The sequence below is a fragment of the Neolamprologus multifasciatus genome, chromosome 17, assembly GCF_963576455.1.
Source record: "Neolamprologus multifasciatus chromosome 17, fNeoMul1.2, whole genome shotgun sequence".
In the NCBI taxonomy this organism is placed as follows: Eukaryota; Metazoa; Chordata; class Actinopteri; order Cichliformes; family Cichlidae; genus Neolamprologus; species Neolamprologus multifasciatus.
Window position 1 is genome coordinate 16061241 of NC_140455.1, and position 12556 is coordinate 16073796.

The following is a 12556-nucleotide window of genomic DNA, read 5'->3' on the forward strand; positions in this document are numbered from 1 at the left end:
CTCATCTGGAGGCCGCAGAGTTTATCCAGTGACCTCCAAGCATTTTTAATTCTCCACCCTACACACCAAAACATCTTTAAGTAGCTTCAAGCTGCACTGACAGATGTCCAGTTCCCAGCGCGTACTGGGATTTATTTTAGCCATTGCTTAGCGAATGACATTTCCCATCACTGATTCTGAAAGCTCAGAGAAACTCCCAGCCCATCTTCTGGCCTCTGAGAACAGAAACCACAGCATATTTAGCTTCTTATTTTATTCAGTTCCTTCCATATATAACAGCTTCCAGCTAAGTTTATATTCTTATTATTAATAATAATAATAACTTCTGAGGTGACCTTTACTACTAGGAATGGTATCTTTATACCTTTTTAAGCAAACTAACCCCCCCCCCCCCCCCCCCCCCAAAAAAAAAAAAAAGGAAAAAAAAGAGCTGGATTCCAGTCACAATGCAGAACCAAATTTTGAGAAAACATTAAACTCAATGAATCAGTGTCCATTTTAAATATCCACCGTTCAAGTTGCTGGTTGGTTAGATAAGCAGCTGCTTTTTTATGCAAAACTGAAATGCTGTTTATCTGTTGGCGTTCAGTGAGTCTAAGAAAGTTGAGGCCACTCACCGAGTCCGTGTCCTCCAATCGACACTGTAGGAAAACAACTACAATCAGTGATGCTGCTAAGCTTCCAATGATAATGTTTAAGTTTAAGTTTCAGTGCTGATGGGTGGAGCCTAACCTGTGACCAGACACTTGCTGGCGTCTCCGGTGGGCAGGGCGTGGATCCGGTAAGGTGAGTACGGGATCTCATCTCCTCCGTATTTGATGGTGATGGTGTAGCGGCCCGCCATGTCCGGCACGTAGGACACTGTGTACGTCCCGTCTCTGTTGTCTCGAATGGTCGCCTTCTTGGGTTTTCCCTCTGGATCCTGGAAGCGTACAGACAAGAGGTTAGTCATGTTTGGGGTACAGAAAACATAAATAGGTCCCACTGCCCATCACTGGTCTCCTACCATCTGCCATCGATAGTAAGAAAAGGGAAAAGTAATATGAAGTCAAATTAATTTTATTTTAGGGAGATCAGAGATCTTCTTGGTCACCAGACTGAGGCTCATTTCTTCATGTGTGGACACAAACAAACTGAACTGCTGGGTGGAAGCGACACTGAGCTCCAAACCTGCAGTTCCTCTGATGTCCAGCAGAGGCTCCAGCAGTGCATCAGTTAAAACCTTACATTAGAAATAAACATCTTTACAACCTGATACAGAAACTGTTTTGGTGTCCAATGATAATTTCCAACTTCTTTTGATGATTTTTAGGAATCTTTGTGATACATAAATGCAATCAATGGATTGTTTGGTTGGAGACATTCACACCAGTAGCATGCTGCAGGTCCTTCTGTAGGGCTCTGGAACTGCACAGAATATACTTCTCATTGCAGTAATGGTAATACCCGGTTTCTGTATCTTGCACAGAAGAAGAGGACAAAATAGATTTTCTGGATAAACAAATATGTTAGAGATCAAATAATCAACATGAAATTCAGACTTCTGGATCTAAAACTTTTCACTGTGTCAGCGATGAGCAGTTGAATGTAAAAACAGGCGCAGCAGCGCCCCCTGGTGTGTGAAAGCCGGCATCTACAGCTTATATCCATGTGAAAAACTAAAGTGTGTATCAGAAAGATTAACAGCTACAGCATTATGAACACTATCGTAGACCTGATGGCCGCTGATGGTTTGAGAGCAGTGGGCTTGTCACGTCCACAAGTGTTCTCACAGGATCTAACTATTCACTGCAGCAATGACAGGTCAGACAAGTAGATGGATGGATCATTGAATGGAAGCAGGTTTACCAAAAACTCTGGTTAGTTAACAACTCAAAATCAAATATGTCTGTTAACTCGTTAAACAAACTGAATGGAGTCAGTGCACGTGCAGACCACAGAGGGGTGGAAGCCAAGCAAAGTGCTGCCAATGAAAATTTGCTTCTAACGTTCCAGCAGATAATCGTTTTGAATCTGTTGTTGATTTGATGAACATTCAAAGCGATATTTCAAGTACTTGGACTCTAACACAGGAAACTACGAGCTTAGTTTAAAAGGCTTTAACTAAGAGCATTTACCTAACATCCTACCATCTGCCAGGTCAGATGTGAACTGCTAAGGGAAAGGGCTGAAATTGGTTCTCTCTCTTATTTTATCCTTACAGTTCTTCCATTATAAGATTTCCATTTAAGTGTAACTAACAGATAAGATTCCATATTAAGGAGTTAATTATAAGAGCTTAACCATGTGCAGCTATTCTTTCTTTGAGTCTCAGTTTTTAATAACATCCATGAAACTAATAATCAGTTTCATGGATGTTATTAGCGTCACAGGATCTACACAGGGAATATTCACACTTTAGATCTTATGCAGAATATAAGAGCGGTGAAAACAGCCAAAGGCTACACAATGAGGAGGCAGTCAGCGGGGGAGAACAGGTGGGTTGGGGGTGGACATGAGACAGGTAAAGGGGGAGGGAGGTGAAGGGAGAGAGTGCAGGGCTTACAGAGCCTCTCCTAAGAATACTGAAGGGGATGGTTTTCTTTACTATGTGAGTCTCCCACACCCTCCTGCCCCAGTCTTCCACAAACAATGAAGCCTCGCGACTGTAGCCGTCTGGACCCTGCAGTGACAGCAACAAGCCCGCCGGTCTGCGTTTGAATCGGGGTGAGTCAGAAACAGGTCACAGAAGAGCAACAAGACACGACAGACACCTCCCTGCCAAACACTGACCGGGCAGCACATTGATGATTTCAGGACAGGAGACTCACCAGAATCTGGACGGTGAGCAGTCCTTCTCCAGCATCTCTGGCATCAATGGTAAACTCCACTGGCAAGCTGGCTGGAACCCCAGATGCATTCAGACCGGGACCGCTGGCTCGAACTTTGCTAGCATCATGAGCCGGTAACGTCTTGATTTTAAAAGGACTGAAGAGACAGTTAGAAAGGTTAAATCTGAACCTGAAAGACCAGAACTTTCTTGTACACGCTTCTCTTCAATACCAACCTCCGGGGCACTTCCTGGTCGGCATACTTTACGCACACCGTATACGGGCCATCGTTGGCAGGAGTATAGTTGACCGTGTGAGTGCCATCACCATTATCTGTGATGTTGAGTGGCTCAGCTACACCTGAAGACAAACCAGAGCACAGGGCAAGGCCACAATGAGGTGATATCAGCTGATTAAAGTTAATGGGAGAGTTTCATGACAATACTACTAAAGAAAGATTTAACTCGAGCTTGATAATGAGTTGGTCTGACTGGAAGTCCCACGGGTATAAGGTAAGGCAGGTACAGCTTTTTTGGTTACCAATGGCCTGGGCAATGTTATGAGGTTAATAAGTCTTTGTAATCTTACCTGTTGGTCCATATAGCTGAACTGACAGGGGAGCCACCCCTGCCTTGCTGCTGTCTACAGTAAAAGTCTGAGGAACATGAGCCCGGACTCCACTTCCAAGGCCAGGACCTGAACACCTCACCATACTGGGATCGACCAGCTCTCGCACTGGGACCCGGAATGGACTCCCTGAAAGACAAGTGATGGAATAGATGCTCTTGATTGCAGATATCTTTACCTTAGAAAAGCGCAGAGTCAGTTATATCCAAACCACACCCTACAGGGTTAAGTGACCTTCACCTGGGATCGGTAAGCCTCCAAAGGTGATATTGACATCATATTCTCCAGGTGTGAAGGGGATATACTCCACACTGCAGCTGCCATCTTTGTTGTCCTTACATGACATTTTTGCCTCTGATGGACCCTCAATGGCCAGGCCAAGTCCCCCAGTGCCAGCACCTCTGAGGCACGCATAAAACAAAAAGGAAGTTTAGGATGTTTAAACAGAGATCTATGGATGCTACAAAATCTATTCTGGATTTAAAAACAGAGTGACGATACCTGGTCTCAACAGTGAATCGGTTTGGTTTGTTCACCAGTCCTTCCTCCAAACCTGGACCGTAGGCTCGGACTCGACTGGGATCACAACCCTCGCTCACGGACACCCTGAACGGACTCTTTGGCACCGAGACGTCATCCAAAAGAACTTCAATCAGATGTAAACCTTCAGCAAACAAGAGTCCAGTTATAAAAGTGAGTATTTTAATGGATTGAGTCAAGATAATGTGGGTGAAACCATTCTGCAGTGATCTGGTGTATAGATGTCAGTATCTACAATAAGTTGATATAGTTTTTTCACTGAGTAACCTCCTCATTGCTCTGTAATTTGTTTGTTCTCTTAAATTTGTATATGAAGAAATACAAATTAAATGCTTTTTACACATTTATTTATTTATCCGTCTTCAGCTGTTGAGTGTGTTGTTTCAAATGAACCCAAACATTTAATGGTCACTCATTTTTTAACCAATGGTTCAGTTTTTAACCAGCAACCTCTCAGGCAGAGTGGGAGTAAACCAGACAAAGAATCACCTTCCATTAAAATTCCAGTCTGACTGAGTATTTCTTTCCCACAATGCAATGGACTCTAACACGTCACACTTCATTATCAGTGGAAAACCATCTGCTGAGCGCCGACAGACTGCATCTATAAATACCCTTGGTCCAAACCCGCTCCTCACTGAGAGGTTAAAGGACCAGAATCCAATCATTGTAACTGATGTTCAGTACATTACCATAACTGACTATAACAGTAGCACATGCAGGGTTAAGCTTTGAGCAGCAGATATTTGTCTGAGCTTTAGGCACTTAAATATTAAATCAGATATATTTGCTCTGGAATGGTAATTATGCCCTGGATGTTGATTGCTGCTGACCCCTCCGTACACAGACTGACCGCAGTTCAGCCAACAGTCCTTCATGGCTGGCGAGGGAAAACAAGCCTTATGAAAGCCAAATGGAATTTTATTTCACAATTAGGAGGTGTTGCAGTGGAAAAACACCCACAAACCAGCAGCAAACGGTCGTCCTGCCCGTCCTCTGTCTCTGCTGATGATCTGCAGCCAGGCTCACAAACAACACACAGCGCCAGGAGGAAGGTCTCAGGCTTACCGTCCTCGTACGGTGTGTACTCGACTTTGTATGTCCCATCTCCCTTGTCGGTGACGTAGGCGTCTGTGTTGGTGCCTGATGGATTTGAGATCGAGGTTTTGACATGGCTGCCACCGCTCTTGTAGTGAGCTCGAGCGTCCACGATGAAATGAGTGGTTACTTCCCTCAGGACGCCTGCAGAGACCAAAGCAGCACGAAGACAAAAAAGTAGAGAAGAATGTTAGTCAATGTCTCCATGAAATATAACATCCCATTTTTATCAAGATGCAGAGAACGACTCATCACTTATAATCATATCCAAAGACAGTAAAATATTTGAAATATTTCACTGAATACAGTCATACTGAACAGATTATTTAAAGTGCTACAGAATTCATGTTCAGTCTAAAAACAATCAGCCATATTAATCACTTAATTTATATGTTTTTGGTTCCAGTCACATAAATTAAAAAAAAAAACATGATAGAAAACGTGTATCATTAACACAGATCATCGTTATTACAAAAGATGGACTTTAGCTTCTAGTGCTGCATTTTCTGTCATTTCCAGCTGGGGCGACTCCAGTGAAGTCTGATTGGATAAAAGTCTCTGAGCTCAGCAAACTCTTTCTCAGTCGCTGCTTTCAGGTCTGATTGAATAGAACAACAAGTTCATTTTGGATGCCGTGGCTCTGTTAGAGGTATGACGTTCTATCACTTTCCAGCCTCATATTTTAACTTTCACAGCATGACTTAGATCAGGACCAAAGGTTGTTTCAGGATAAATCCATCAGAGTAATGCAACAAGCACTCATTTCTTCTTTGCTCTTTGTTTATTGATTAAATTAGTAACGTGAGCATTCAGCAACTTCTCCCATTTGTTCTCATCATAAGACTTTATGACTTCAGTGCTCTTTTATTGGTTTTACTTTAATCTCATTTTAATAAAGACTGCAATCGAAATACGGAAAGAAAAACGTAATAATTAAAAAAAAGAACAACATACAAACTAAATGTGCTGTTGGGAGTTTATTAATTGTGATAATGGAGTCTGGTGGCGTCCAGGAGGCCAATGAACCAACCACAGAGAGCTGAGCCTAAACCAGATCACACTGGAAACAGTCCTGTCGTTGTAAAAACAGACCTCAGAACAGCAGAGAGTTTGGAAACTCTAATCACTGAGACGGATAGGCTAATTAGGGCTGAGAACAAGTTAAAGGCTCTCCTATGGTTTATTAAGGAAAATAGAAGGTAATGTGTACCCCATAACATAGAGGAGCCAAAATCCCTGCATCTTTAGTGGCAGACGTCCTGTTAGGGTCAGGGGCATTTCTGGACATGTTTTTATATCAGGTGCATGTATCATATTTTATACACATACATGGCAGTGGAATTACGTCACTAAAATTTTGCAGGCGGTTTTGTGGAAGCATTTTGCACCCCTGCATGTTCACAGCTAATAAAATCAGTACATTTTCACAGCTTCTCACACGTGTGCAAAATCTTTGTTTTCTGTCGTGTTTAGAGCACAAAATCGATGAGCAAATTTGATGACCAGATATTGTTTTACATTTGTGTTTGATTAAAGTATACAAACCTCAGACATCCTTCTTTTAACTGGGCATTAAAAAATCTTTAAGTGCTCACCTCTGGGTTCCACTCCTGGTCCATAGACCTTCACTCCACTGGTGTCAACAGCTGGGTCCACCTGCAAGCGAATGGGGAACTTTGGCACCATGTGTCCTCCATATTTAATGGTGATGGTGTACATGCCGTGGCACTGGGGTATATATGTGATGGAGTAGGTCCCATCACTGTTGTTCTGAATGTGAACTTCAGCTTTGGCCCCAGAGTCAGAGATGATCTCGATGGTGAGCTCATCCTCTCCGGCTTTGGAGCAGTCCACCGTGAAGGTTCCAGCCTCGTTGACCTTGCCTTGCTCCAGCCCGGGGCCGCTGGCTGTCACCTTGCTGGGGTCAAACACTGAGTGGACCACAGCCTTGAAGGGGGAACCGGGGATGTGCTGGTCTGCAAACAGGATGTTGATGGCATATTCACCAGGCTCAGTCGGCAGGTAGGACACAGAGCAGGATCCATCACCATTGTCCTGGCATTCAATCTTGGCCTCACACGGCCCCTCCACCGTCAGACCCAGACCACCAGTACCAGCACCCTTTGTGTCAATGGCAAAGGGGGCTGGTTTGCCTACCACACCACCCTGAAGGCCTGGACCGTAGGCTCGCACCTGGAAAGTAAATGAAAAAAACCAGAAGAGACACAAGGAATACTTATTAATGCTGGTTAGCAGAAGACATTAGCTTTAATTCTGAGGTCTGCACCAGAATCAGCACAGATGATCGACTGAACATCCATGGATTACTAAACTGGTAGGCCTGAAAAACATTCACACAAGTAAAGATTTACACAACGATTTCTGAACCAAGTACTAAGTCATATTTACTTGGGGATCAAATAATTATTTTATTCAATGACATGCAGGAACTTAGTGAGCGATTAAAGATAAATTGCTTGAAAATCTTTGAATACAAATCTGTGAAGGTTCTCAGTCATCCAGGTCATTGTAGTCTAAGGAGCTTGGAAAGAAAAGTGTCTGGACTTCTTTAAGTTTCCTTGAAGACGTCTGACCTCTCATCCGAGAAGCTTCATCAGTTCTAAGAGCAACTGGTGGAGAGTCCCAGATTTTAAGCCCTATGCGTTTGTCCCCATGAGGGTCATGGACCTCCTTAATGATCCTCTACCTAATCACATGAGCCAAGGTGTGAAAATGGGTGTGGGTCACAATCAGCCAAGCCATTGTGAAACCTAGCCCCACCCTATCATGTGATCTACTGAGGTCAAATTGCCCAGGATGTGAGTGGGCATTAAGGCGTCTGGGAAGGGATCTCAAAACTGGATTATAGATGGTAGATAGTTGGTGTTGTAAACCACCGCCTCTGTTCAAAGATGGTCGTTCACAGTGGACATAGACTTCTTTCACTCCTCTTTCAAACCATCTGTCTTCCCCTTCCAAAATGTGAACATTGGCATCTTTGTCCTTTAGATGCAGATGGACAGCTGAGTCTTGTCCCATGGAAGTGGCTCTTCTATGTTGTGTCATGCGTTTATGAAGTGGCTGTGTAGAGGTCTGGGGATTCCTTGCTACACTGTACAGCATGCACTGCGTTGTTAAGTTTGTGTTTAGGAGTTTTGTCTTTGGGATGAATCAGTTTTTGTCTAAGTGAGTGGGTCTGAAGTACACTGGGATGTCATCCTTGGAGAAAACTCTCCTGAGTTTTTCCAAAAAATGGCTACACAGAGAATGACAATATTGTTGCGTTTGCCTTTCTGATCCTTCCTAGTTGGTGTCTGATACTTTTTTCTGTGCATCTTTGCTGACTTGATAAAAGCCCAATTAGGATAACCACATGTCTTTACTTATTCTGACAAATATTAAAATTCTATCAGTGTGGGTTGTTGTGATCTTAACTCACCTTTGAAGGATCAGGGGGCATGAGGCCCTCCACAGTGAATGGACTTCCCGGGACAGGGTTCCCATCGTAGCTGATGTCCACTCTGTATGGTCCTTCCTCAGGAGGAATGTACTTCACTGTATGAACCTCATTAGCTGTGCCCGACTCTACCTTGCAGGGGATTGGTCGACGAGAAGGGGAGGTGATCTTCACGTCTAGTTTGCCCTGACCTCCAGCACCTTGAGTACAGATGGAGAACTCCTGATCCTTCCCAACGTCTACTTCTGATTAGTGCACAGAAACAGCAGGATGGTCAGCAGGAATAGGGGTTTGGGGTTTAGGATGTTGATAACAGTGAAGTCTGAACATCTTTTTAAGCTGTACCCACACAGAGGACAATTCACTCACTGTGCATCGCTTTCAACCTGATGGTTGGTCGCTACCAGGCTCCAGTTACCTAGGTAACATTCTGATGTATTTACTAGCTAGTCATATGTCATTCACCAGTATCCTGAGCTAATTAGCAATCACTTTAATTGCTCTCCTTAAAGTTGAGAAACGTTTATGTTAGGACCCACCCATGTCAAGCATGAGATCATTGAATGTCACTGATTTTCCTGTCACCATGTGAATTTTTTCCTGTGTGGATACAGCTTTAGACGTGAAGATGAAAAGCAATTTTTTTGGAAATGCTGGCGTGTGTTCGGCTGCACATTAAGGGATATTTCTGTTGGAATCCTTTGATACCGACCGATTATAAACGAAATGGAAAAGCGGTCTAAGCCGTTCAAGCTTGTTTTATGTTAAATGATTCAGAAAGAAGAGAAATTTCCACTGCAGATCAGAATTACACATCAGTTAGATTAAATTTAATGAAACAGAGCTTGAATGAACAGCAGCTCAGAGTCATTAAGGATCCCCATGAAGGGGTTGTGATTGTCTTTCAGAGGAACTCCTGGATTCTTTTGTTTACTCATCTAATCCATCATTTACTCTCCACCTCACTTATTATAATTAGTACCAAACTGTGCAGGACTCTTTATGGAAATATCCTGTAATATAAAGCTAAACAGCAGCTTGTATTTAGGAATTTGTGATGAATGATTCCAGGAATTTAGCTGGAAACACGCATTCTGTGCTTCATCTGCTGCGTCATGAAACCTGATCAGGGCTCCGTATGGAAGCACTTTGCTTCTGTATGATAAATGTTCCATTTTTTTCCTCACAGACTTACTGTTGTTCAGTCCCTGAACTTTGACCTTGTTGAGGTCCAGTGGGGGGGCCACAATGATGGTGAATGGACTTTTTGGGATGGGGTCTCCTCCATGACACACAATGATGGACATGCTCCCCTGAGAGAAACACAAGCAGTGCTTAACTTATGTCCATCAGTCACCTCACAGGTAATCCATCACACATGTGAAGTTGGTGTGCTACCTGCTGCACCGCCGTGTAGCGGACAGTGTATGAGTAGTCATGGTTGTCGATGATCTCAAAGTCTCGGACGGCATCACCTTTAGCTGCTCCGGTGAAGTGGACCTCAGGTTTGGCTTTACCAGCTCCCTTTGTATAAATGGTGAAGTGGGTAGGCTTACCCACCTCCACCCCTGCAAAGTTCAGACAGAAACTTTATTAATAAGGTTCTTCTATGTGCAGCACTTTGTGATTCTCTGTCTAGAAAGGTGCTATATAAATAAAATTTTACTTTATCTAATTTAATACAGATAACAAGCTAAAACCTGCTGTTCCCCTGATGGGAACAGGGGCCCCAGTAGTGAGCCAGTCCTAACAGACTAATTAAAGATTAAAATGTCCAACTTTACAACAGATATAGATGTTTATAGTCTGATACAGTCTCTTTAGATTATTTAAAGTTTGTATTTTTAGAAGAATAGAATAGAATAGCCCTTTATTGTCATTGTACATATAAATCAAAACTGTGGGTGCTCCACCCTAGTTGTGCCAGAATAAGTTACAAATAGTAGGCAGCTGGAATCAATAGAAAACAGAAAAATATATACAATCAAGAGGGTAATATATAAAATAAGAGAAAGGCACAAATTAGAGAACAAAGTGTTTGGAAGTAGTGCAAAAAGACTTGGTCTGAACAGAGTCTGTGTGTGAGTGGCCTGAGTGATGAGGGTTACTCAGACCATTGTTTAGATTTGTGGATGGGTGGAAAGGGGTAGGGGCAGCCAGTGACTTTTTAGGTGGTGTTAATTACCCTCTGCGCAGCCTTCCTGTACTCAGTTGTGGCCCCTGCATACCAGGGAGGAAGAGAGCACGCTCTCCACTGAGGAGCAGTAGAAGGCCAGCAGCAGCTTCTGGTCTGGGTTATATGACATCATCCAACCAATAAAATGGCTGCTGTGTGATTACTGTACTAAGAGACCATCCAAGAAGTCTGAGCTCTGGTTTACTAATTACCAGGTCTCTTCGTGGACCCCTGTATGTGGACGTGATTAGTAACACTTCCACAGTTTTGTATCTGATGTTTGTGTTGTATTGATCACAAATGTGATAAAACCCAGCTCACCTGTCCTGTTGAGTCCAGGTCCCTCTGCCCTGACTTTGGCTGCATCATGGGAAGGATCCACCTTTATTCTGAAGGGGCTAATAGGGATTTCCTGTTTTACACAATAAGTGTGAGATGTTTTTTTAAATTCAGTTTTAACATAGATGTGCATTTAAGATTTGATCCAACTGTTGACCCCTCATTTACCTGATCAGCGAACAGCACCATGATGGTGTACTGTCCGGGACCCGGAGGCATGTACTTCACTGTGAAAGTGTCGTTGTCGTTCTTGATGATGTCAAAGTCGATGTCAGCCTCGGCAGGTCCGACTACACCTGGAGCGCACTTGATGCCAATGCTGACATCACCTGCAGGGAAATAATAATTAACTCTATTACAGAGATTCGAGGTTATTTCTGCAGTAATATTCAAACATCATGTAGCAGTATTCCTGTACTATTTAATTTCTTTCTAATTACACTCATAAAAACAAAACTTGGCATTACAGCATGTTAGTGTGCTGCACAGCTGGTCTGAATCTGAGTTAAAGTCATTCATTGGAGATCAAGCTCAACGATCAGAAAGACAAAACAATCTCCTATGTGTCATGCATTGTGGTGGCGGGACATGAAAAGAGGACATTAGACATGAAACAGGTCTCACCCTGTCCGGCTTCACTGCAGTCCACAGTGAAGTAAGTCGGCTCGTTGGCCTTCAGTCCTGTCTTCTCCACACCTGGACCGTAAACTTTCACATTCTCTGGATGGCTGCCCTCTCCGATAGTCACCTTATTCACAACATCACCATCATTGTTGGCAACAATAAACCTGGCTTCTATCTAGACTCTAACAAATAAATACAAAAGCTGAAATATGGAATAAATCATGGAATATAAACATCCATGCGTTTAAGGAAACTTAAACTCATCTTTTTCTGCTAAGAAACATTTGAGGTGATACACTGAGCTCTCGGCACACTATTATTAAAACACTGCAGCCACTGGGGTACCTCAAGGCTCTATTATGGGTCCCCTAAAGTTCTGTATTTACATGACAGCATTTTGTCCTTCAACCAATAAAAATAGTGTTTAGCAGACATCTGCTTAAGTTAAGGGTTAATTTAGTTTTTTCCATTTAATGTTTTACTGATTACTAACAAAAAACAAAGCTAAAACTAATCTCACATAATAATTCAAAGAGCAAGGTATTTGTATGTTCGTGTTAATGATTGACCAGTTTACACTGCAACAAACTGCAGACATTGTGAGTAGGATTAAGAGATTTAAAGGATATACTTCAGTGACTTTAATGTGAGACTATATTTGGTGTTGGTTTTATACCCTGAATGGGCTGTTGGGGACGTTGACTTCACCCCAGGTGACGATAACGGTGTGTTTGATGGGTTTTGTGGGAATGTAAACACAGAAGTAGGTGCTATCTCCATTATCTGTGATCTGGACGTCAATGGGGAAACCATCTGAATCCTACAACACAAACAGATTTACACTGGTGTGATTTTGAAAAGATGTTAATGTGTTATTAAAACATT

At 42.8% G+C, this 12556-nt stretch overlaps 1 protein-coding gene across 8 annotated transcripts in view; it reads right to left on the reverse strand.

The window, feature by feature from the left end:
- LOC146499179 (filamin-C-like) overlaps positions 1-12556 on the reverse strand; it is a 65491-nt gene that overhangs the window by 18220 nt on the left and 34715 nt on the right. For 4 of the 8 annotated variants that reach the window (XM_085139099.1, XM_085139096.1, XM_085139097.1 and 1 more), the window contains 17 exons: positions 12348-12491; positions 11672-11795; positions 11216-11376; positions 11030-11120; positions 9931-10100; positions 9728-9845; positions 8515-8777; positions 6671-7268; positions 5046-5219; positions 3939-4101; positions 3678-3838; positions 3399-3566; positions 3047-3170; positions 2811-2967; positions 2546-2662; positions 733-922; positions 618-641 (listed from right to left, as the gene is read on the reverse strand). In XM_085139099.1, the coding sequence (XP_084995225.1) occupies positions 618-641; positions 733-922; positions 2546-2662; positions 2811-2967; positions 3047-3170; positions 3399-3566; positions 3678-3838; positions 3939-4101; positions 5046-5219; positions 6671-7268; positions 8515-8777; positions 9728-9845; positions 9931-10100; positions 11030-11120; positions 11216-11376; positions 11672-11795; positions 12348-12491 (2947 nt within the window). The remainder of the gene's footprint in view (positions 1-617; positions 642-732; positions 923-2545; positions 2663-2810; positions 2968-3046; positions 3171-3398; positions 3567-3677; positions 3839-3938; positions 4102-5045; positions 5220-6670; positions 7269-8514; positions 8778-9727; positions 9846-9930; positions 10101-11029; positions 11121-11215; positions 11377-11671; positions 11796-12347; positions 12492-12556) is intronic. The other 4 variants (XM_085139100.1, XM_085139103.1, XM_085139098.1 and 1 more) reach the window with 1 other exon arrangement.